Raw genomic sequence first — 25878 nt, 5'->3', positions numbered from 1 at the left:
CCATTTTGGCTCAGTTTGTGAGTCTTGTTTACCTTGGCCACCCCTGCTCCAGAGCACACCGGGGAGCGCACGCATTAGCACTGCAATCGTCTCATTCAGATTTCACTTAACGTGTCCGCTTAACTCTGATACATTATTTACACTCTGTTGTATCATATCATATTCCACTGGAACTGCATTCATCCTAATAGGCTTAGTTCTAGTAGTTTCAATAATGGAATTGTCCGAAGACACAATGGGGTTTTTTTAAATTATCTTAGACTGTCACTATTAGTGACAGCTATCTTAAAAGCGCAGATTACTCGTAGCACAGAGAAGTCAATTCCATGTTTTTTCCTGTAATTTAATTGCCGTCTTGGTATCGGTGGCCAGACGGCTGCTCGGCGGATTGGCGGGTGGGTTATTGGCATTGTTAACGGGGCCCGTCAGTCCCGCGCTCGGCCAAAGGTCAGGTGCGATTGCGTTTCAGGTCAGGTTTCAGGGCGGGCTGATGGGGGGGTGGGGGTGGGGGTGGGGGGGGGTAAAAAAACAAATAAAGAACAGACACAACACCGCTCTCGGCCCAGACGCAATCACCCCCCCCCCCCAACCCCCCCCAGATAAACAGCCAGGGACCCGCTCCCCCTGCGCGTGTCCAGCTTCCAAATCCCCTGCAGAGCGGGAACCTTATCTGCGGTGAAATTTGGGGAGTTATTGGCAGGCGGATTGTAAAATGGCCCCTGAAGGTGGAGGGCCTGTAATGGAGGCCCTGAGCGTCTCTGTGCGGCTGATCCCAGCCGGCCCGTCTGAGACTGCCGCCCGGTAATACGGCGGCACAAAGCGCCGACCCCGTCAGGGATTGGTCCGACGCGGGTCCCGTTTATTTTTGGGGGCCCTTTTTTTTTTGTGGGGGTAGGGTTCAGTGGCCTGGCAGGATTGTGCTGTGTGGGGGAGGGGGGAGGGGGGGGGGCGCTTAAGGCTCTCCATTTCAGCCGGGATTAAGCGGAGGCTTTGTCTGGTTTCTCTCTCCTTGGGGGAGCTTTTAAGAGGAGGCGGAAGGCGCGGGGCGGAAAGGCCTCTCTTACTTAACCCAGGAGGAAAAGATGAACGGCCATTAGAGAGATGTCCGGTAATGATCTCTTTAAAAGCAGTTTGAATGACTTCAGCTAGGAGGTGTTGATAGTTTTTTGGGGTGTGAAATTCGGCGCAGATCATCCTGGGGGGTGGGGGATGGGGGGGGGGGGGCTTGGGAGGTGGCGATGTGGGGGGGGGGCGGCGGGTGGGGGGGGTCTCCTCTCAGAGCTGTCCTCAGTAATTAACACATCCTGACGGATCTCAGCTGTGGCTTTGGATGTCCCGCCTGAGCTGGGATCGGGGAGGGGTACGGGACAGGACGGGACGGGACGGGGGGGAGTGTAGGGGTCTCCTGGTGTTTTGGGGACCCCTCGCTGGTGTTGTATCTCACACTCTGACGCTCTGAAGGCTGGCCATTTTCCCCCAGAAGGCTCTGATTTGCGCTCATTGTTATTCCCCGCTATAGCAGGTGGAGCAGTTCGCCCAGATGTTTGTTCCCTTTTTTATTTATTAATTTAAATTTTTTTTGGTGGTGATTGCCTTCCCCGCAGGTGCCCCTGTAAGCGGGGCTTCTCCCTGTCAGGAGCTCAGAGGAACGGCCATTTCGGGGCGCCCCCGGGCCCAGGGCCTGATTGCTCAAAGCTTTTCTAATCCAAGGAGAAGAATGGCAGCTTTTCCCCCCGCTGAAACCGGACGCGATGGTGCCAGTAATGATGTCAGAGCCCTGCAGTCTCATTCTGCAAAGCCCAGCACTGACCGGGTTCTGCTCTCTCCCCCTCTCTCTCTCTCTCTCCCCCTCTCTTGCACTGTCTCTCGCTCTCTGTCTGTCTCTTTCTTTCTTTCTTTCTCTCCTGCTCTCTCTTTCTTTCTCTCTCTCCCTCTCTCACTCCCTCCCTCTCTCTCTCTCTTTCTCTCTTTCTCTCCCCCCCGTCCTCCTTTCTCCCCTCTCTCCTGCCTCCCTCCTCCTTTCTCTCCCCCCCTCTCTGTCCCTCCCTCCCTCCTCCCTCCCTCTCTCCCCTCTCTCTCTCTCTCCCCTCTCTCCTTCTCTCCCCTCTCTCCCTCCCTCCTCCCCCCTCTCCCCTCCTCTTCTCCTCTTTCGTCTCTTCTTCTTCTCTCCCTCTATCTCTCCTCCCTCTCCTCCTTCGTCTCTCCTCCTCATCTTCTCCCCTCCTGCTCTCCTTCTCTCCTCTCTCACCCCTCCTCCTCTCTTCCTTCCCCCTTTCCTCTTCCCCCTCTCTGCCTCCTCCTCTCCTCTCTCTCTCTCTGCAGTATGAACCCAGAGGGCCTGGCAGGCCGCTCTACCAGCGTAGGATCTCCTCCAGCTCGGCGCAGCCGTACCCAGACGACTCGGGCGCCCCCCAGGGCGTCCTGACGCAGTGCAAGGACCCGCAGGACCATCCCCATCTCTCGTACGGCTACCCATCCGCCGAAACCTGGCCCGGCAGCAGCGCCACTGTCCCATTCCAGAACATTCCATGCAATGGAGCCAGCACACTTCCACACAGGGACCTTTTAGGTAGGTTCCAGGGCCCCGTCCCTGGGTTCGACTGGGTGGGGGGTGGGGTTGGGGGCTGGAGGGGGTTTGGGGCTGGGGGGGTTTGGGGGCTGGAGGTTGGGTTTTAGGAGTGGGGTTGGGGGCTGGAGGTTGGGTTTTGGGTGGGGTTGGGGTTTGGGGGCTGGATGTGAGTGTTGGGGTGGGGTTTGGGGCTGGAGGTTGGGTTAGGAGTGGGGTTGGGGCTGGAGGTTGGGTTTTGGAGTGGGGTTGGGGGCTGGAGGGGGTTTGGGGGCTGGAGGGGGGTTTTGGAGTGGGGTTGGGGCTGGGGTTGGTTTTGGAGTGGGTTGGGGGCTGGAGGGGGGTTTGGGGGCTGGAGTGGGGTTTTGGGTGGGGTTGGGGGCTGGAGGTTGGGTTTTGGAGTGGGTTTGGGGGCTGGAGGGGGGTTTGGGGGCTGGAGGGGGGTTTTGGAGTGGGGTTGGGGGCTGGAGGTTGGGTTTGGAGTGGGGTTGGGGGCTGGAGGGGGGGTTTGGGGGCTGGAGGGGGTTTTGGAGTGGGGTGTGGAGGCTGGAGGTGGGGTTTGGGGGCTGGAGGTGGGGTTTGGGGGTGGGTTTGGGGGCTGGAGGTTGGGTTTTGGAGTGTGGTTGGGGCTGGAGGGGGGTTGGGCTGGAGGTGGGGTTTAGGAGTGGGGTTGGGGGCTGGAGGGGGGTTTGGGCCTGGAGGTGGGTTTAGGGGGGTGGGGCTGGAGAGGGGGTTTTGGGGTGGGTTTGGGGGCTGGAGGTGGGTTTAGGAGTGGGGTTGGGGGCTGGAGAGGGGGTTTTGGGGTGGGGTTGGGGGCTGGAGAGGGGGTGCGAGGCCGCCCCTCTGTGGGGTGTGTGCGGGCTTGGCGCGCTCATGTCTGGGTGTTGATTTGAGAAGGTGAGAGGTAGACGGGGCGATCCGTTTTTAGGCTCGGTGGTGGCGGGACCACGGAGCGACGTGGCAAAATCAATTTAAGGCTGGCGCCTCTCGCTGGCCGTTTCTGCAAGCCTTGAGCCGGGGATTAATCTACGAGTCAACAAGCTTGTCACGGGCTTGTCATCCTCAATGAAAATGCAAGACCGTGACGAAAACGCGAGAGAGGAAATGAGTGTTGTTCGGAGGAGGCCGTTTTCATCCGCGACGGGTCCCCCAGTGTTAATTATTTTGCCTCGTCGTTCTCCGAGCTTTTCCCCTCTCCCGAGATTATCTGAGCCTTATTGAGCCGCCGGGGATATTTGTTCGGGTTATTGAGCTGCCGGAACGGGCCTGTTGTTGTGGTTGTTGACGTTGATGATGATGTTGTTGTTGTTGTGGTGGTGGTTGTGGTTGTTGTTGTTGTGTTGTTGTTGTTGTTGTTGTGGTTGTGGTTGTGTTGTTGTTGTTGTGTTGTGTTGTGGTTGGTTGTGGTTGTTTGTTGTGGTTGATGTTGTAGTTGTTGATGTTGATGTTGTGGTTGTTGATGTTGTGGTTGTTGTGGTTGTGGTTGTTGAGGTTGTGGTTGTTGATGTTGTGGTTGTTGTGGTTGTGGTTGTTGATGTTGTGGTTGTTGATGTTGATGTTGATGTTGTGGTTGTTGATGTTGTGGTTGTTGATGATGTTGATGTTGTGGTTGTTGATGTTGATGATGATGTTGTTGATGATGATGTTGTTGTTGTTGTTGTTGTTGTTGTTGTTGTTGTGGTGGTTGTGGTTGTTGATGTGAACATAACGGCTCCTTCGCCCTGCTGTCTCTCCTCCAGCGCCGTCGAAGGCTATGCGCTCGTCCGAAGAACACATGAAGGCAGAGGGCGTCCAGCCGCCGGCCCACGCGTTCGGCTCCCTGCAGCACCTCGGACAGTTCCCTCCGCTCATGCCCGGCAAGCAGCCCGCGCCTGATCCCGGAGGAGGAGGGGGCGGGCCCGGCCTGAGCAAGCCCCCCACCATGTCCTACGCCAGCGCCCTCCGTGCCCCGCCCAAGCCCCGCCCCCTACCCGAGCAGGTTAAAAAGAACAGCGACCCCTTGTCCTTACTGCAGGAACTTAGAATAGGCAGTTCAAACAATACCAACGGATATTATTCATATTTTAAATGAGCGCAGCATAAATACCAGGCGAAAAATAAAATGTACAAAAAAATAGAAAATACTTCTCTGAAAAAAAGATTATAAAAAGAGCTTTTAGAAGTTGTTCTTATTGATAGATTTTTTTTTTTGCTTTGTTTTTTTTTGTTTTTTTTTAAACCTTATATATTAGTAATGCTCAGTTCTTTTACAGTTTGACATATCTGTGATTAAAAAATAAGAAAATAAAACATATATATTAAAAAAATACAAAAAATACATAAAATGTTGGGGGGAAAAAAAAAAGATTTTAAAAACACGAGATGTCTTGGTTGACCCCTTCGCTGCCTGTCTTCTGTTTCGTTTAATGCCGTTCGTTTCAGAAATGCTTCTCTTTTTTTTTTTAATGCCGAGTTTTTCACCATTACAGTTGTCTTTTTATTATAGGTGCAGCCGAGCGGTCAACCACATACATGGTGACTGTATGAAACATTGTATAGAAGTAGTTAAAGCTTTTCTCTGACTGTACATATAATGGAAATAAACAGACCAGATATATGCCATGTGCTTAATTTTCCTGTACCACGTTAAGCATTGACTTTAGATTTTCTGTTGTGTTTCTGTGACAGACTATCTTGGATTCCCCCCACTCCCCCCTCCCGCCACTGTTTGTTTTCCCCAGATAATATCCATTTGAAAGCTCCATGACTTCAGCTGTAAAGAACCTGACGAGATAATCATGCGTGAGGCAGAGACGAAACAAAACAAAAAACAAAAAACAAAAACAAAAACAAAAAACAAAAAACAAAAAAATAGTGCAATGCAAAACAAGCCAAAAAGAACACAAATCATGCAGGCCAGCCTGAAACACACCGGTTACCCCGCCCACCCCCTCCGAGCCCCCCCACCACAGCCCACCTTCCTTATAAAAACCGTTTTCACGTCGGCTAGGTGGTGAAGCGTGGAGCTGACGGGTGGGAAAGGAACAGCCGGTAGCCCGATGTCTGTCCCGATCCGTGCGCACACGCCCTCCTGCTTTCTCTGAAATCCTCACCTCATCTCCAAAAAAAAAAACGGACAGCTGCCGTTAAAGATCAGCTCTGTCCGTCTTTCACGGGATTGGTGGATTGGCCCCCATATAGCGCTGCGCGCGCCCTATGAAGATACGCACGCGTCAGGACTCCCCAAGCCTGTCTTCCTGAACAACGTGCACGTTTTTCCAGCGGCCCAATCACGTGAGGCGTCATTAGTACGCAGCGATTCCTAACTGCCTGCCCACGTTGTTGCCGGAACCAGCCAGTATCCCCTCTACTGAGGTCAGATCTGTGCCGTTGTTCAGGAACTCATCGTCTATCGGTTTAAAAAAATTTTTTTTATTTTTTTTTTTACGTAGGCTGTCAACTGTCAAGTTACATGGGGGGGAGAAACAGGCCTGGAGCAAGCGACACGTACACATACGTTTGAATAACCTCAGTCGCATTTTTGATTTGTATTGAGATGAAGGCTGGCGCGTTGCGGGGAGTTTGTAGAAGGTGCAGAGGTCAGGGTAGTGGGCTGAGTAATGCGGAGTGTAGGTAATGTACAGAGGGGGGAGGTTTGGGCAGAGCCTGCTCTTCCTGAGGGGGGGGCCTATGGTAGTGGCCCCCGAGGGTCTCCTGGATTACACTAGGTGAAGCGAAAGGGAAAAGTTTTGAAGTTGAAAGCAATTCTGTCTTGAGTTTATTCGCGATCATTTTTTGCTTTTAGATTTTTTTTTTTTTCTTTTGGAAAAATTTAACACAAATTGTCACATTGAATATGCGGAGCTCAGAAATTATGCACCGTGACTAGGCGGTGTTACCCTGTAGAAAGATCTGAACTAGTAGATGTTTCCATTTTTATCGCGATTCTAAAGTTTTTTTAAATTTTTTTTAAATGAACTAAAAATAAAAATACCCTGAGCAGTTTTACAGAGGAATTGTGCCTTGAACTGCAAGGCACCGCCGATTATTTCATACCGGAAGATTAAAGAAATTAAATATTGGAACGCTATTTTTTTTCGTCACATTTCTAAGGTCTTTTCTGTTTGAATTTTTAAATGCCACGGTCCATGTTTCTTTTTTGAACTTCAGGATAAATCCATTGAGCGGGGCACAGCATTTAAATTTATCTTTAATTGCATTCCAGGCAGCGGGGTTTTGTACGCAGTGTAGACGTAACGTTCGAACCGAGAACCGCTTTTACTTGAAGCTGAAGATGGCTGTTGTCATAGCTGCTGTCGTCGCTGTTCCTCACGTAAAGCTGTGTGGCCAGGGCGTGCAGTGTGTGCCTCTCCCATCCCTTTAGAAGAGAAGTTCCAGTCTCCGGTTTTATCACTGAAATACCATGTTCTCACGCTCTGGCTTGTTTTTGCACTGTTTTAAAAAAAAAAAAAAAAAAAAAAAAAGAGAAAAACAAAACCAAACCCACATTTAGAATAAAATGGAATTCACATCAAACTTTCAAATCGGTTCAACATTTTTTTTTCTGTTTGTAATACACCCTGCTTATGCCTTCTGGTGCAGTTTGTTACTTTGTCATTGTTTGTTTGGTTATATTGGGCATGGCAGCCAATAGTCACTTCTAACGTATGATGGGGTTTCAAAGATGAAAAACGACAAATTGTCTGGAAAAAAAAAAGGTGTAAGTTATTTTTGAAGGAAATAGTTTCTTGCATAGGGTCGAAGAATAACAATCGAAGGAAAGAAACACGACTTTGTTCGTGTTTTCTGATATTTGGCTGTCATTTAATTTCTCATTGTCTGGATTTAAGAAGTTATATGCTTTTTAGTTATTCACAAAAATATCTTTCTGTAAATAGGCGTTTTTTTAGGTCTTTACAAACAAGATGCCGAGGGGCGCCTCACTTTTCTAGAAGCTGTTTAAAAAGGAAGTGTGCCCTTTTTAATTATGCAAATTAAAAATAAAATAAAAAACTATAAAAATTGACTAACGCAAATGGTGTGTCGGCACTGGCAGTATCTCTGAGGAAGAGAGAAGTTTTTAAGTCATTTTTATAAAAATCCGGTGTCAGGCAGCTTTACGAAGAACATTGTGTTGCAGGCATATAATTCTCTTTGTTTTTGTTCATGTAGATCATTTATTTTTAAAGTACTGTTGCTGTTTTCTTTCCTTTTTTTTCTCCCTGTTTTTAGTTTTTTTTTTTTTGGTAATAAATCATGAATGGAGAACATTAGTCTTTCATAGGTGCTTTGTGATTTCAATGATCAATTTTGTGAAGAACGTACTTTTTCCTGTGCATGTCAGAGTGGCCTGGCTATTTTCTTTCACTTCTCCAAAAAAAAAAAAAAAAAATATACAAAGTTGTGCAGCATTCAAATTTCTGTTGTCTCCCTAAAAAAAAAAAAAAGTCAAATTTTGGTATATTATTTGATGTGTACAATAAATTGTGACATAATGAAAAAGAATGGTAATATTTTACTAACATTCATGTTTGTTGAATAATGCAATAGTTATGTACATTTTTAATTTCCTGTAATTATATATTGCTGGGCAAAAGCTGTTCCTCAGTTGACTTGCCAATGCAGTGGCTTAAACATTTAATCTCTCAGCAAAATTCATTTCTCAAAGTGTAAATCTTATTTGCATATCGAACACGACCAGATGTCTTACCTTCATTGCTTACGTTTATTCCTTAGTTTAAGACGCATGCCGCTTGTTTCTGGATACGTTGATTCTGTCGTGCTGCATCAGGTATAGTCAAAGCACTTGACTAGTATAGTTGATACATAGCTTTTTTTGGGGGGGGCGGGTGGGGGGGTGGGGGAATCAGATGCCTATAATTTTGGATTTGAGCATCTTCCTTTTCTTATAGTTCCCCTTTACCTCTGGAGGCAGTGTGATCGCTTCCGCCTGTTGCTAACTTGTGCATTTCGTTCTGTGAAACACTGCAGTGCTCTCATTTTGAAACCGATTGGTTTGAAACGTGTGAATACTGCAGGTCTCACAGGACCGTGTCAGTGCGTATCAAGGTCTTAGGTGGGGCAGGCTCCTGTGCTTTCTTCCGGTTTTAGAGTACAGGAGCTTGCCCCCCTTCAGGCTGGAGTTTAAATGTGGTTGTTGTGTACAGAGGCCAGTCCCATGACTTCCTGTCCTTACCGCTGCACATCTCAGCTCGTTTCCATTAACACTTTGAATGGCTGACCTTGTGAAGTATCTATGAATGCCTCTGTATGTGCATTTATATGTGCGTGTTAGCATATGTTTGTCCGTGTGCGTGCGTGTGTGTGTACATATGTGTGTATATTTATGCAGGTATATATAAGCATATTAGCACTGCCTTATCTGTGCATCTGTAGTTTTAAAGTGCTGATGTAGTTCAGCACTCATAATAGGGAAGGCTTGTTCTGGCGAGTTTGTCCACGTACTGCCGCGATCAAATGTAAATGCACAAGTCCCAGGCACTCAAGCTGACCTGTCTGAAGCTCTGCGTTTGTGTTTGTTATGAATGAATGAATGACCACAGGAATACCCAGCTAGCATCAAACTGTTTGAGGTCAGGTTATTTCCACACAGGAGAAGAGGGTATGGCATATAAAACAGCGCCTCCTGTGGTTGGTTGGGGGGGCGGGGGTCACACGTAACTATGCTATTAAATATCCATTACACCGGCTGCTTTTGTGCCGTGTCATGATACAAAAAAGAAAAAAAAGAGAAGGTGAACATTGCTGAGAGATTATCCTTATACTGTGTCTCTAGGTAAATAAGTTTAAATGTGGATTCGGTGGTTGGAACGGTGATTCATCTGTACTGCATGCGTGTCTTTAAGGAGTCAGCCAGTTAAGTTACCGTTATTCTGGCGCGTGCTGAACCATCACGGTCCGCACGCCGATCGGTTGATTCTTGCTCCTTATTGGCTGGTCAGCCGGTGGGAGTGGCTTTTGCCCGGCCGTTTGGTAAAGAGCACTGTGTTCTGCCTTTAGTGACATCACGTTCTCATCCTCAGCTGTCTGCCATTTAATCTCTCCGGTCTTTCCCCCCTAAATTTAATGGCACCGTCATTCCCACGCAGTGGTAAAAATAATAATAAATATTTATTTCTTTTTTTTGTTTGTTTGTTTTGTTTTGGGGTTTTTTTTTTTTTTTTTTGCTTTTATTTGGTGATGGTTATTTTGATGATTTTAGGCTGTGATTTAAAAAAAACAAACAAACAAAAGTTTAATTTTGATTTGCTATTTTTTATTTGTTTCTCTATTAAAGTGTTTTTATTGAAACTGTTTTCTCATCTTTTTATTCACATATAATAGTGAAGGAAAGTAGTCGTTGGTTTTTTGCCTGTTGATACAGCGGATTTTGTAATTGCGGTCTGTGATGGGTTGCACTGGACTAGTGAGTATCAGAACGGCATTGGCTTTTACGTCATTCAGGGCGTATGGCCTGGCTCTTGTTGAAGGCCTCAAGCAAAGATGTCACCATCCAGAATAACTCACTGTAGCGTTGGCACAATATTCTCTTAACACCCGACCTCTTGATCCAAGTCTAAAATCTTACAGCTAATTGGTGTGAGGAGGTGTTTCCCCTGAGGCGTGTTAGATTTAGTCGACCATGAAAATGCATGACGGTCCGGGGCGAAATGCTTTCTTTCGCCGGGAACATTCAGAGAAGGTTGGGCGTACCATCTTCGGTTGGGGTGCATTTTTGCTTGTGCCTGTATACCAGACTTGTTTTGATTTGTGGCAGTTATGCCAGCAGCTGACTATCCCCACCTTTGCCCTATCTTTTTTTTTTTTTTGCTAAGTCTGTTAAGAGTGATGATGATTTTGTTTGGGCTGAAGCTGCAGTAGCCTGAGAACTGATCTGGAACATGGAAACCGATGTCCAAATATTCAGAACTGCAGACGATGGTTTAGCCTTCGTTTCCTCCTGCCTGAAATGCGCAGTTTCAAAGCTGACAGCCAGCTGAAAACTTTTACCTATAATTCCGGTGGTTTGGCTCAAGATGCGAAGGCTTGTTTAAACTGTTGTTGCCGCCGTGTTTAATCGTTTATTTTCTGGAATCGGTAGTTTGCCGTTAAATTGTGTCATTCAAGTTTTGCAAAATGTTTCGTTACTTCTCAAAGGCATTAGCCCACTGTTCCATGTGTCCATAGAGCCACTTGCGTCACCAGATCAGCTGCAACTGGGCTCAGAGCGTTCTACAGCTCAGTGTGCCGTTCGTTCAGTACAAGTAAGCTTGTGAGAATGGCCAGTTCCAGTGCATTTTTTCTTCTGAATTAAAGCCTTTGAAGAAAGTTTAAAAAAAAAACCCTCTGTTCCACTGTTAATTTGCTTCTTTTTTGTTTTAAGGAATTCCTGTATTTTCAAAAAAATCTAGATTTCCCATTCTGCAATAGCACAATAAATAGGACTTTATCTGCATTGTCCACCTCAAGAGTTGCTTAGAAAATTGAGCTTAGAATAGACTGGACGTGTGCTGAGACGAAGTACTGTGTGCCTGGTGGTAAAGCAACCCCAGCCATTTTGATTTATAGCGGAATCCTGACTAATACTGTCTAAGTACTTCGTTACTTCCAAGTCATTGGATGGGGGGGTGGGGGTGCTCTAAGGGCGGTGGTTTTAGTGGCTTATTGCTTTAAACAAACCCTGTTACATAAAAATAATTTATAGAAGAGTTGATGGTCAATGCCTCATTCGGCTTAATGTAGAACAACTGGTTACCGTGTTACATTAAATTCAGGCTCCCTCTCAGCCTCCCTCGAGAATTGCCACTAAAATAAAAAGGCTAATCTCATTTTGCAGTTCCACGGTGTTAAGAGCCCTCTGTTGCTATTTTGGATTCTGTCCAGAACCGTGAAGAAATTAGGCATTTATAAGCGGAGGAGGGTTTTGCTAGCGAGGGACTATAGCCCACAGTCCCAGCAGGTGTGCTCCGACCCCAACAGCTGCCAAAACGAACGCGGCTTGAAATTTAAATCACTCTGCATTGTGTGCGTCTACTTAGCCTCCTCTCAACAGATGCTTCTAAATGATATAACCGACACTACAAAGACAAATGCCGTCGGACACTGGTAGCAAGTTCAGAAATTGAATTAACTTATCAGGGAGCATTACGCGAAATCATCTGCATCAGGCGCGGTATTAATCATTTATAATTCTCCTGCAGCAGACATGGAGTGCTCCTCGCTCTGCTCTAAATAACATTACGCCATGCAATCTACCTTCCCCTTTACACTGAGCAAGTTTGGGCTCGCAAAACAAAGGATCGGCGGCAGCTGACCATAAATCTCAAAAGCATAAATGATTCAGTGTTTGCTCTTGTGGCTCACGAAGGAAATTGTGAGCCCGTCGTGAACAAATTACTTGATCCTTATCGTCGGAATTTTTTTTACCAGTTCAAAGTGCGCCGTCCGCGCCGACCTCCTCAGCAACGCCACCGTAAAATAACGCTCAAAATGAAGCAACGTCATTATTGCTTGTGTGTCGGCTTTGCCGTGGTGTCATCGAGATGCAGCGATTTACAAAAAAAGAAAGAAAAAAGAACCGACTTCGCCAATGCATGGTTTCAATGAATTTATTTTAATTAAAAATACATCCGCTTGCGCGGTTAGTTCATAACATGTACACATCCCAAAAGAAGAGTCTACTTTGACAAAAGTCTATGCTTATTCCCTATTGGCTGAAATCCTAATGGTGTACAGAGAGACAGCTGTGACCTCTCTAATAGCTTTATCCTTCCATTTCTGAAGCGCACTGACCCTTATATATCGTTTTCAGTTCCCCCCTCCCCTCTATTCAAATAAATATCATCTAGGGAGAAAAGGCATCAGGGCCTGGGTAGCTTGTTGGGGGGAACTGGCATAGCCTATATTACTGCATCAAAATAACCTGTGCGGACAGAACAGCGCTACTGTTGAATAATACAAAAGCAATACCTTCCCATACATAAAGAATATACTATTTAAGTAGCCTGTGCATCCATTTCTGTATTCTCCTTTTTTTTTGGGGGGGGGGGGGGGGATGACTGCTCAGAAGTTTGGACCAATTGTGTGTTCTGCTCTTCCGTGTGGAAATGAAGTATTGAGAATGGAGTGTGTTGAGCCATTATCTGTAAGCTGAGGATTTATAAATGGGATTTAACATTGTATTTAACAAGTGTATTTTTTTAAGAAACCTGAAGATCTTTCCCTAGCTAAGATTTCTTATTGTTTATTTTTCTGTCCCAAGTGTGGAGAAATGGTTCAAGCTGATAAAAACAGCCTTAGATAAACACCCTTGATACAGAGTGGTCAAATAATTTGGAATTGAAGGCAGACTCTTTTAAAAAAAAAGAAAGAAAACAAAACACACACAAAAACATGAGAACGGTTGGCTTCACCAGTAAAGACATTTCTGAAAAAGGAGGGGAGAGAAAAGGAATTATGTTCACTTGTCTTCTCTATAAAAAAAAAAACCCTTTGAATTTTCTTGCTTTTTATGAACACCTGCAAACGCTGAACCCTGTCCAACATAGCTGCACAAGCACTGAACGCTTCAGAGGGACTGAGCATTAGCATTCAGAACGGTTTCCTCAAATACCGAAGCGAAACAGGCCTGTACTGTCCCACTCATTCCCCGCCTCTGTTGACTCAGTGTGGCTCGGTGCCATTCTTCCTCTCGGCCTGCTAGTCATTGAGAGGTGAAATAACGTGTATAAAATGAGCCCTTTTTCTATGGCTTGAAAAGAAAACAACTCAGTTGTGGATCGTGTCAGCATTCAGTTTTGTCCAAAGCCTTACCAGCACTTCGTAATCATGCGACCATACTGTGAGCACATTGTGCGACATTGAACGGGCGCCTACGGTTTTGCGTTAAATTACATTTTGCGTTACACCCCCTATGTACTACATTACACATTTTTCATATGGTTCTTTCAGCTCTTAACGAAATATCTCCATATCAGACTTAAAAATATCGGAGGATTGCTGCCTGAGGGCAAAAACTAATACAACAGTTTCATTGCCACGAAGCATGAGAACCTTTTCAATTACAAATGGGACATGACTGTACAGAAACCTCACACTAAACACACAGTATGTAGAACCAAGTTATTCGCTTTTAAACTTAAGATATCAGTTCATGATGATTTCTTGTTGAAATTACGCATCTGAAATAGTTGAGCATCTTATTTTTTTTTTGTCACTTCCTAAAAAAACATCGGATTACTCCTCAGTGACCTGCTCGTGTAACTTATTGTGATCATCACAGAAACAACAATGCAGTAGCTGCTATTGTCTGTCTGTCTGTCTGTCTGTCTGTCGGTCGGTCTGTCGGTCTGTCAGTTACTCGATGGGGTCCGGCTCGGCGTCCATACAGGTTTCCCAGGGGTTGCGGGGCATCTGCGGCATGGAAATCAAGAGGAGGCCTATCCCGCTGAGGAAGAGGAGGACGAAGGCTGCGCAGGCGCAGGCGAAAGACCACGAGTAGTAGTACTCGATCCAGATCGTCTCGTCGCTGTCGATCATCCGCTTCACGGACTGGCGCATCACCTCCACCGATATTATAGTGCAGAGTCCTGATAAGGAAGCAGAGCATGTCGCGATCGTTAAGCAGAGATAATCTAAGGCTCGCTTTCAGTGTAATTAACGAACATCTCCTCATTTCTTTTTTTTTTTTCATGGCGCTACGCTCGCTGAGTCTGAACCCAAAACAGCAAGCCTTTGTTTACGTAATTGTTTTTTTTTTTCTTTCTTGTGCGGTAAGCAACAGTAAGTGGTTTATATCGGAAATGATGCAGGAAAGGGTGGCTGTGATAGATGCTATGTTGCTAAATTCACAATGTCTCGGAACATCTATAAATACAGTCAACCTTCAGTATTACACTCTGCGCCTTTTTAGAAAAAACATTTAGGATTGTTTTGCGTAGTTTCACTGCCTTTCTCTTTGTTTTTTTGGTGACATCGGAGTTCATTGTACAAAACATTTTTGCTGATGCTTTTCACAACCAGTACTTTTACAATGAAATGTGTAGGGCTTTGTAGAGTTTTTCCACGGCTGCAGTTGGTTTTACTGCTGTTCGTATTGATGACAAACGTCTTCTCACGTATTATATTTGGGATTATGAGTCCAAAATGGATATATGCACATCCCTGTCATCGCTTTTGCTCAGTGACTGTTACATGTTTCAGTGTCTTTCATTGCATGTGTTTTGTGGTGATATTTGCGATGGGGTTAATTTTTTTAAAAACCTAATTTGCATATAGTGTACAAAGTACATTTTTTTTGGGCTTTATTGTGGCTATATTGTTTCATTGGAAAAGTCCAGGTTTAATACATTTTAAAGATGCCCATTCTAAGAATATCAGTGATGGCTTCATGATTGTTGATATGACGGATGTCTTAGAGATGTTAAGCCCAACGTGGTAGACTTACATGTTATTAGCACTAATACCAGCATGAGGACATACATATGTGTGCCGGTTTTACACCTCTACAGATCCATGTCAAGTACGGCTTTTATAAAGTTAAGATGTCTGAACAACAGCGCTGCTGTAACGCTTGTGTAACCTTGTGGGCCCGGACGAGCCACGTTGTGTGTCTGAGTTACTGTGAACAGGATCACAGGGGAGACCGTGTAAGCACAATTTGTCGGGCGGCCAACCTTTAGCCCAACCAAATGAGTTCCTGTGTGTGACTGGGACTCCATCACGGCACCCTCATTTCTGTACCGTGATCCCATCTCTGTCTGTAACCCTCTCTGCTTTCCTCCTCGTCTGAATGAGATGGAAAAAATCCTGCGGCGTTCGGTCCGGTGGAACTGATTGGTCTCGGCCACGCCTATCGTACCGGTGGTGACAGCACGCGCACCTGGGCTGTGCTAACTAATCTGCCCTTAGAGGTGCGATTCCTCTCCACAGCGTGGGGCCGAGACCGGGGGCACACACCAAGAGAGAGTGAGCGAGTCTTTTTTTTTGCCTGAGCAGAGAAGACAGGAAGAAAACACCTCCCAGGGGTGTCACACATCTTGTGACAAGTGCATCAGGAGGGTGGACTGTTGTCTTTCATTTAAAACAAAAAGAGGGACAGTTCACATGAAAAATTACGATCGAAATAGTTCCTGTTATAGTCTTGTGAAAATATGAAGTGGAGAGCTGTCATTGTTGAGCCAAAGGACCTTTGTAAGACCTTTCTCAAGGTAAGAAATGTATAGCATTCATTTTTAAGGTGAACTATAAAGTTCCCTTCAGTCCTGCCTGATTTGGTTGGTTTTTGTTAAAATAATAATAATAATAATAATAATAATAATAATGTCTGCACATATGGTCCTTAGCCCCATAATAATAATAATAATGTATTATTATTATTATTATTATTATTATTTTTTTTATTATTATTATTATTATTATAGTAGAAAAAGAAGATGAGACCCTCATGTGGATCTGCCCCCGGCCCCTGCCTTACCTGCGAAGGCGTAGAACATTCCGGCTGGCTTCAGCAGGTAGTCCCTGCCCTTCCCGAAGGACGCCAGGATGCAGAGCGTTCCCAGGATCATGAAGGCCAGGCTGAAGATGGCGATGGCGGCCGCCGAGATGTTGTACTCTGTAAGGGACATCAGCGAGAGAGTCAGACAGAACAGCCAGCGCCGGTGCGACGGTAAGTACAGCTTAGTGGTAGGAATAGACGAGCAGTTTTGGGCTGCATGGCCTGTTCTCGTGTAACATTATGTTATGCTGTGCTGTGCTGTGCTGTGCTGTGTTGTGTTGTGTTGTGTTGTGTTGTGTTGTGTTGTGTTGTGCTGTGCTGTGCTGTGCTGTGCTGTGCTGTGCTGTGTTGTGTTGTGTTGTGTTGTGTTGTGTTGTGCTGTGCTGTGCTGTGCTGTGCTGTGCTGTGCTGTGCTGTGCTATGCTATGCTATGCTATCTTATGATAACTCCCCAAGCACACGCATGGAACAATCAACGTGTATCCCAGAGCGCATCTATTGGCCACGGGAGGCCGGCTGTCCTCCGTCACTATGCGACTTAGGGAACCTACGACAGCTCGTGAGCGCGTGTTCTGTAGACGTTGCAGAGATTATTGCGGCCCGTTTCTACACCAGCAGACGAGGTATTTTTTGAACCGTGATTCTCAAAATGGAAATTGACCCGTGAAAACGGATCCATTAAAATGAAAATTGAAACGCTTTGTAAACTTGACTTTTGTCACAGGCAAAGTTGGCTTTGCGGGAAAACACAATGATGCACAGCTGGATCTGGACAGAAGCGGAACGGTGTGATTTTGGGCATCATCACCCGCAGCTGTTTCGAGTGGCGCCTTCTAACCATAAGTGACAGTTTTGGGAAACCAACCCTGAAAAGAGTCACAAAAAAAAAATGTAGTGCCGTTTGAAAAGTATAAATGTTATATTGGTTATTTGTGCTAAAAATAGCGGGGGACCAGTTTGGGCAGCATCTATTAATGAGACTTAACAAACTGCTTGAGAATCCAGAATTGTATTGTTTGGCACAGTAACGGAATAGAAATGCAGCAGCTACTACAGAGCTAATCAGACTTAAATCTCAGACAGAGGAAGAATTGATGATTTCCAATTAAAATGTCGAGCATGCGGACATCAATGTCCCGCATTGATTCATCGAGTCACCTCCACTGCAGACGGGGAACGTGGGACACCGGCACCTCGATGCAGGTGATCGCTGAAGGTGTTAAGAATTAGGGAAACGGGGGATGTGGAAGGTGTTCCGCTTTTTTTTGGAGGAATATCCCGTTGTGACGGGGAAGACGGGCTTCCTGTTCTTGACCTTCCATCAGCTGCTCTTTTGTCAAAAGCCTCCATTTTGAAAAAAATGAAACCGAAGCACAGCACAACCGTGTTCTCTTCCTGTCAGTGTTGTTGATATTAATTGAATGACCGGGTGTGCCATTTTTAAAAGGGCTAAAATCATGTTATGTTACATTGATTGACCACTGAACTGACGATAAAACAAGGCAGAGAGAATCAAGCCATTGTATCTTTGTGACTAATAAAAACCCATTTTGGCACATAAAATCATTATATGATCAGAAAGAATCACTCTAGTCACGACTAGTTTTGATTCTGGAAAAAGTGATATACAGTCAGATCAGTCAATGGAAATGTATGATCTCAAGTAAGAAACCTAAATCCTCAACAAGCATGCAACAAGAAGTTATACTGCACAGTCAATACAGTGTGCACAGGCACATTTTCAGTTGTATCATTACTTGCTTTTTTTGATGTAGCTGGTTCTTGATTTTTGCATGCTGTTTTATTTTTCAGCTTTTATACAGTAGCTGCTCTTGCTCCATAGCCAAAAATGTGACCCTAGGCCTAGAATTGGGCTGAAACATTTTCATTTTCACATTGTAACCATATCCTGTTGACATTGACGTGTTAATATATTCCGCTTGCCTAATGCAAACGTCCATTCATTTGCATTTAATTGCAACACGTGATCATCCTCTTCTGACGTGGTCAAAACACGGTGCCGAATTTAAGAGTGGTATTGCTAGGGAACCCTAAATGAGCTGTAATCGCACATCTTTGGCGAACCTCAAAGATAGTGTTCAAGAAAACAGCTTTGCTGGAGAAATCAGATGTCAAAAGGAAAATGACAAGCCAATCCAACCCCATATTTCCTGGCTCCTGTCTGCGGGCAATCATGGGCCGGTACTTGCATTCATCTTGCGTTAATCTGTGACTGGCTACGCATGCTGCACAGGAAAACAAAGCGGGGGAAAAAAAGGTCTTTGATAGCAGAAAGAGGGATTGCTTTTAAAAGCTGTTTTGACAGACAGCGATGTGAGAAATAAATGCTGGTGGTTCGTGTGACCGGATAGGGCTGGACAGGATTGGATGTTCTTGGGAGACTTTGATCAATGTCTGTTACGCAACCCAAAGCAGACCACCGCCGTCCTCCGCGGGGCGCTCCCGGGTCCAAACGAACGTGGCACACCTCCGTCTCTGCTTCTGGGAACGTTACTTAATGCAGATGTCACTTCTCAAGACTGTGCGCTCTCATTACACTGAATCCCGAGTACAAACACAACCACCGTGTTCTCCACACATTGTGCAATCGTGGCTTGGCCGTCTCGGGGTGCCCATAAATGATTGTTAGATGGATGTAATGAGGCTGGATAAAAAAAAAACGATCCGATTGCTCTGGATGAAAAGCATTTTGCATTTCTTTCTGTGTCGGTTCTGTATGCACTAATGAGCTTTCTGGGTCACGTTCTGTATGATTTACAAATTCAATCTGCCTTGTGATGGATGGTTTTGTTTCAAAGAATGTGTCCTGTACAGACAATACACTTTCTAAAAAAACATGTGATTGATAGTTTAATTTCAATGGATTTTATTTGTGACACATTACTAGTGAATTAGACAAATCGGGGTCATGTCCAAACTACATGGTTGTGAGATATATACATAAAATACAGAGGCACTAGAAAAGGTATCTTCATTTCCAAATATAAATTATATTGGGTTACATTTTTTTTTACACTTTGTATTTTGCATATTAAGCATTTACACATTTCTATTTGAAGTCAGTGTTGTGGAAACAACAACAGGCTGGTTGTAAGTGTGAATATGCTGCACTGTCCCAGTACTGTCCAACAGTGACAGCATCAAGCGTAAAACAACAAATGCTGTAATTTCACTAATTTTAATAATTGTAATAATAATGGTTCTGGGCTAAAAATATGCCCTTGGCCTCATGTTTCATCTTTTCATTCATTCATTTTATTTGCATTAAAGACCCAGTGGCCAGGACAGGGATAAAGATGGGAGTGGAATGGATGGGAAATTGCGGATGCTGCATTTTGATGAAGCCTATGCCACTCCAGGGCTCCCCGCGAGCTGGAGGGAACGCACAAAAACCCAGGCTGTGATTTACACCCCCTGGTTATCGAGCCTGACAGCGCTTCACGTCGGGAGCAGCGCCTTCGGTCCGCATTACGCCTGGCGGTCCGTGTGTGACACGCGCAGAAACATGCAAACATGCTTCTGCTTATCATGTGTAGTAGCTTAGCAGTGGAGCGCCTGAGCCGGGCACGGAAGGGGCGAACCGCGAATTACTGACGGGCGAACGGACGCGGGCGGCGAGGCGGGCGTCACGTGTCGCCCCTGTCGCCAGGAATTCCGCCGACGCTGGCAGCTGGAGCGCGAGGTCTGCCCGTCCCCCGAAACCCAGGGCAACGTGGAAATCCCGAACATTCCTGAACCGCGACTAATCCGACCCCCGCCTGCCGCTAGCGTTGCATCTGAGAGATGAAGGACAGGACGCCGGGCTGGGGGCTCATCCCCGCATCTTAGGCTTTGTAGCGAGCCGTGGTTGGAGCTGAGAGTTCATGCGAAAGATCCAGATCGATGCTCTCATTCCTTGGGGACGGGGCGATTTTAAACACAGTGCCACAACCGAGGTGTGCACTTGCTTCATTCCATGATGGCTATCAGCTTGCTATCTGCCTGTTTTGGTAATGGCGTGTCATTAGTTCTGTTTCATGACAGCGTCCTTGTGTGTACATTATTATACTGTGACTCAGCACTTTTGCTCGTACTTGTATTTGCCTAAGTGTCCATTGCGAAAAAGATGTGAATCTCAATGGGACTTAGCTGGTAAAATGAAGGATAATGAGCGTATGCTCCAGGTATTCTTGCTGTGACTAAAAATCCTTCAAAGCAGTTAAAATCAGTTACAATGATCTAGTTCGAGTAATTACTATATTGAGTTAGAGACTATTCTATCGCACTAGAAGGTTTAAAGAACAGAGATCATATATATATATTTTCTGTTGCCATGCAAGTGGAATTAAGTATTACTAAGCACCTCATTTAGTGAAAAGAATCACTGAGTGTCACTGTTATAATATGAATTAAATGTATATCTGTGCTGCTAAAAGAAAAGTTGGGCCAGCTGGTAGATCAGAATACTGAATAATTTTTACTCCTCGTTCTTTCAAAAATATATGTAGTTGCGAAAAAAAAGAACTTAAAAGGCAATATTTTCTGATAAACCTTTATCAGGACTGACAGTACAATAGCCCACGCGATAAATATAATTATGCTCGTCCTACAAATCTTTATAAGGGCTTCTTCAGACAGATTGTTGCACATGGCCATCAGGAATGTCGATTGGCAGAGTAGGGGGGAATGGGAGAAGGGAGGGGGGAAAGGGAGAAGGGGGGGGGGGCACCTACCTTTCTGAGTTTTCACTTCAAAAACCTCCGCTTCTTGCCCGGGAGTGAAGTGTTTGAAGTAGGAGCAGTTGTAGTCTGCAGGAGAGAGGAAGAGAGGGCGTTACACCTGAGGGATCACACGGCTCGGCACTGCCAGCGTTCTTTTTGCGGGCCTTTCCCCTGTTTACAGATGCGGTTCACAGGCGTCTCCCTCGGGGGAGAATAACTGTACGTTTGCGCTGCTACGCTGGCCCCCCCCCTGAGCTCATCTGCTGTGTGGGCAGCTAGCTCATATTTTTTTCAAAAGATTCCGTAAAAAAAAATACTGTTCTAGAATGTATTAGCCGTGCCGTGGACGCCTGTCGGAGTTTTTTTTGGGAAGCTAATGTCTTCTTAGGGAAGAGGAACCCGTGTCTAAAGTGGACTCCAGAGGGGTGTCGGTATGCCGAAACCCGGCCCTCGGCGTTGTGCTAAGAGACGGAATTCACCGGGGCGTCGTCCCAGTCTCGTTTTTTTTTTTGGTCCCTGCCATCGCAGATGAAAGCGTGGCAGGAGCCTGTGGGCTCTCCAAGGTGCTACGCTACACTATGCTATGCTAATCGAGCGTCCGTCCCTGGGGTCCCCGTCCACCCATCCGCTCGGCAAATAAACCCAGTCTGACCAAACAGGGCTGGGAAAGGGGGGTGGAGGGCCCAGTGCATGTTCAGGAAGGATTTGTGTCTGTTTTGTACATTTTACATTTTCATGGTTCCCCATTCCCAGGTTGAGTAGGTGATCACAGTTGATGCGTAAACAATCATAGCTCTGCATTCTTTAGTTTAGAGCAATCATCGAGAAATCTATGGACAATGTATGTTCTTGTCAAAGTGCTAATACTATTCTGAAAAACAGTCATTGTGTGCATGTGAAATTCATGTCATTACTTTTGCACATGACACTATTTTAATGACATGAATTTCACATGCACACAATGACTGTTTAGCATTGATGGCAGATACAATAAAATTTGCTATGATCCATATTAATTTCCATTTGAGATTTCATTTGGCGAGCAGACAGAAAAAAAATCATCAGGGAGGGATAGCAGTAGTGTATTCCTTTCTTTTAAAAAAAACTTGTCATCATCTTTAAATCTCTTGAGCCAGTATAAGAAGCAACCATCAATTTAAAGTAAACTGTTTGCGAGGACTCTGTTAGGATGCTGTATACCAATGGCGTATAGCTGATAGAGTAACTTTCGGCAACGTGGTCGTGAAAAGCAAAATGGTCTGGGACAGAATCCAGTTTAATTCATTTACAAGAAGGGGAGCTAGAAGCATGACTGTCGAACTGACATAACGCAGCACAACACACACCCTCGTAGCATGCATACCTGTACATACTAGCGCTGCACATCAGTAAGAATCATGAGATTTCACCTACGGTATATTCAGATAAGTGCAATAGGCCTTTTTTTCCCCACTTTCTGCCAAATCATAAAGAGGATTCCGTCTCAAAAGAGTGAAAGAGCAAAATTGCTTCACAAGTGCTTCACGGACATCTCCACAAGCCCTTTATTAATATCCTACCATGTTCCCTTGGTATTACCTCCATGGGATTTCTTCCTGGACGCTGTACTGTATGTGTGACTGCCAGAGAGCAATATACTGTAGAGACTCGTCTCTCAGCTTGTGTGGCTAGCGTATGTTTTCGGGAAAGTGCTAAACCTCCGGGATTAAGGCATTGCTTAACATTAATGCCACGCGTGTGCACGGAATCTGACATCAACGGTTCAGAAGGGATATGCTTTGATGTCACGGTTACTGTAGATTCTGAAACAGCCATCCGCAAATCCAGATTACACACGTAAAAAAAGCAGGCACAAGTGCTTTCTTCATACCTGGCAATCTACCCTACACAGGCCTTGAACTGCAGCACATAAATGTGAGGTGTGACATTTCCAAAAGCGTTGAACCTAATTGTCTTGCTGTGCAACGGGGGAGAGACGGCGCATGTAACTCCTCACACGCCACGATGCAGGTTGTCACGTTAAGACACGTTCTCATCCTTTCCGACTACCGCCTGCTGAGGTGCATTCATTTCACATCTCCGAGGAGTGCTTTGGAGACGGCTTTGGTGATTGCTCTGCCTCAGATCAAGCTTCTAGCTCAACGCACAAATATGAGACACGGGAACTTTAAAATCAGTGCAATGCATCATTTGACTTCTGTTCAAACCCGCTATTGTATTTTTTTTTTTTGCGTTGAATGAAAATAGTCTCTGGCTTTTTGCTTATAGCTCATTATCACAGCTTCCCCTAACACCACCGTTTGTCGGGTCTGGTTTCATTGAGAAACGTCGGCCAAAAGGCCCGCGCCGAGGGAAATGCTTCACAAACAGCATTCCCAAAGATTTCAACAAAAAAAAAAGAAGAAAAAAAAAAAGAAAAAAAGCATGCTTTTTATTTATTTATTTTTTTTCAGCCCATGGACAGCACAGACAGAAGAGCTATTTGTGACTGTGACTCAGGCCGGAGAGTCGCCATCAGAAAGAGAAAAAGAAGACGTTACCTAGCAACAGGCTTGTCTGTGCTTTGTCAGTTGAGGCGCGGGTGGAGGGGGGGGGAGGGGTCTGACACAGTGGTGCCTCCAGTCCCCGAATTTGCTCTTATTTTTTTTGACGTTTCCCGCTGAAACACAGCGGCGTCAGTGTTGCCTGCAAGCTCTTCCGCACGCAGCCCCAAAATAGTTTTTTTTTTTTTTATTGCCCCATGATAGCGGTTATACACCTCGTCTCTCAGTAGGAGCCAGAGGCTGCCAGAGGTCTCTGAGGAGGAGTGTGCTAATGGCAGATTAGCATCGCGGTGTTCTGTGGCGTGAGAAGCACAGGTTTAATCCCCATAGCTTCTTCCCTCAGTTTCAGAGCTGCAGGTACAAGGATGCCTCTCTTTCCAGAACTATGCTATGAGCTCGGAGTCTCAGGGGGCTTGCCCTTGGAATGACTGTAGAAAGCTGTCTGCGGTTGGCCTCTGTGGGAATTCAGTGTGGTGCTTGTATGTATGTGTGTGTGTGTGTGTTTGTGTGTGTGTGTGCGCGTACATGCGTGTGTGTGTGTGTGCGTGTGTGCGTATGTATGTTTGTGCTTGCATGTGTGTGTGTGTGTGTGTGCGCGTGTGCATATGTATGTTTCTGTTTATATGTGTGTGTGTGTGTGTGTGTATGTATGTTTGTGTTTGTATGTGTGTGTGTGCGCGTGCGCATGTGTGTGTGTGTACTGCAGCCTGGCCTCATTTCTGTTGCCATATGTTCGTGCAACTGACAGCTGTCTTTCTATCACTGTTTGGTGTCATGTGCTACTGAAAGTGGAACAAATGTTAGGATCTTGTATGTACTGTGTGTGTGTGTGTGTGTGTGTGTGTGTGCGTGTGCATGTGTGTGTAGGTCTATGTATTTGTGTGTGTGTGTGTGTGTGTGCATGATGCGTGTGTGTGTATGTGTGTGTGTGTGTGTGTGTGTTGTGTGTGTACCAGTGTATATTTTGGCCATGGCGGCATTCAATGTGTACACAGACAGAGTGTAAGAGATTTGATTGAAAAACTGATTGAAAACTAGTCCTTGGATTATTCCAACAAAATTTGAAACATTGACTCATGTTGTTTCTTTTCATATCATTGGCTGCAGTGTAAACGATGACAAACTGCCAGTTCTCTGCAGTGATGATGAAGGTAACTTTGGCTTGTCACGTCCAAACGGAGATGGACATTATTCATTTCCACTAGCCTCTTTGGCCATGTCATTGACCTTGCAGGTTTGTTAGTGGAGACATTTAGTCTTGCTATTATGTTCATTATCTTAATTATGTGGCTGCTCCGCCTGCTCCATTGATTTATTATCACCTAATTCCCCCCCCCCCCCTCCAACACACTGCACCCCCCTCACCCCCCTCTTACACTTTTATTAACACAACCCAAGTGATGCTGTCTATCACATCACTGGCTCAATCCCCACAATCGTGTGCAGACTTGGCCGGATGATGCAATTTCCACACATCACAGCGGCAGCAGAATCACAAGGGCTCCTGCCAACAAGCTGTTCAGACCAAAGCCCTTGAAACAAATCTTCAATGAAGGATTGCTGTCCACAGTGACATCCAAAGGCTGTGTCACCCCAATTTATGTCCGGGCTGCAAAAAAAGGTCCGGGTGACCCAATGCATTCTAAAACAGCTGCTAGAGCCATTGTGACGTAGTTGACGTTTCGTTACAGCGTCGGTTGCTATGCCGACGCTGCCAGCCTCGATACATTGTGTTGCGAGAAAGATTCTAAGACAACTCAGCAATTTCTCCGGTTTTAGCAGGTTCTTTTTCAGCCAGAAATGCAATCGTATTAGTAAACGGCGACACGTAATCTAACTTTCAAGCAGTTGGCTATCTTCCCTGGATATGAAGTAAATGTTTTTACCAATAAATAATAATAATAATAATAATACTAATAATAAATGCAATTTTATCCACGGAAATAGCTATACAAAAAAGGCAAAATAAATGTCGCGGTCGCGATCGCAACCGACGCTGTAAGGAAACGTTAACTGAGTCACAATGGCTATAGCAGCTGTTTTAGAATGCATTGTGACCTTTTTTGCAGCCCGGACATAAATTGTTGTGACAGCTGCACTCCGCGATTCGCACGGGTTTAGGCCACGGTTCATTTCGCTTGCCTGATGCAGTGCAGTTAGTAAACGTGCGCTAGAACCTCTTAAGTTTTTTTTTCCTCCATAATTTAGATAAACAGTTGCCAGAAAATGAGCAAGGAAAAAAAGAGAGATAAAAGTGACCATATTAGTCATTAATTGAGCAGATTTTTTTTTTCTAATGTTGTTTGCTGTGTTGGATTAGGCTTTAAAACCGTTTTTTAACAGTTTTTGACAGTTCACTCACTTACTGTGAAAGCCACAAAAATCTTGACACTTGTCAGGAGCCTACTTATTACCAGAAATGTCATCATTTATATATATGATAATATTATCACCTGTTTTCTAAAAGAATAAACAAGCCCTTAAAATTACGTTTGGCCTTGGCCTGTACTTGGATGATGAATTTGTAGCGTCTGGTGTCAACTTCTGGATTTATTACTGAATAATTAACAAGAG

General features: G+C 45.3%; 2 protein-coding genes and 1 long non-coding RNA gene across 6 annotated transcripts in view; 2 read left to right on the top strand and 1 right to left on the bottom strand.

The window, feature by feature from the left end:
• Positions 1 to 9856, top strand: part of helz (helicase with zinc finger) — an 85090-nt gene extending 75234 nt beyond the window's left edge. For all 4 annotated transcript variants that reach the window (XM_064324271.1, XM_064324270.1, XM_064324268.1 and 1 more), the window contains exons 30-31: positions 2323 to 2569; positions 4306 to 9856. In XM_064324271.1, coding sequence (XP_064180341.1) covers positions 2323 to 2569; positions 4306 to 4637 — 579 coding nt within the window. In that variant the 3' untranslated portion in view covers positions 4638 to 9856. The remainder of the gene's footprint in view (positions 1 to 2322; positions 2570 to 4305) is intronic.
• A 2281-nt stretch (positions 9857 to 12137) lies between these two features.
• LOC135249034 (voltage-dependent calcium channel gamma-1 subunit-like) overlaps positions 12138 to 25878 on the bottom strand; it is a 22271-nt gene continuing 8530 nt past the window's right edge. Inside the window, exons 2-4 of the mRNA XM_064324272.1 lie at positions 20774 to 20848; positions 16020 to 16157; positions 12138 to 14133 (exon numbers count right to left, since the gene is read on the bottom strand). Coding sequence (XP_064180342.1) covers positions 13901 to 14133; positions 16020 to 16157; positions 20774 to 20848 — 446 coding nt within the window. The 3' untranslated portion in view covers positions 12138 to 13900. The remainder of the gene's footprint in view (positions 14134 to 16019; positions 16158 to 20773; positions 20849 to 25878) is intronic.
• Positions 16153 to 18305, top strand: LOC135249035 (uncharacterized). The gene is made up of 2 exons (XR_010328546.1): positions 16153 to 16663; positions 16765 to 18305. It is a non-coding gene; the product is annotated as an uncharacterized LOC135249035 (long non-coding RNA).

This window comes from Anguilla rostrata, chromosome 2 (assembly GCF_018555375.3).
Source record: "Anguilla rostrata isolate EN2019 chromosome 2, ASM1855537v3, whole genome shotgun sequence".
In the NCBI taxonomy this organism is placed as follows: Eukaryota; Metazoa; Chordata; class Actinopteri; order Anguilliformes; family Anguillidae; genus Anguilla; species Anguilla rostrata.
Note: the sequence above shows the minus strand (reverse complement) of the source record. Positions and strands in the feature narration are given on the sequence as shown.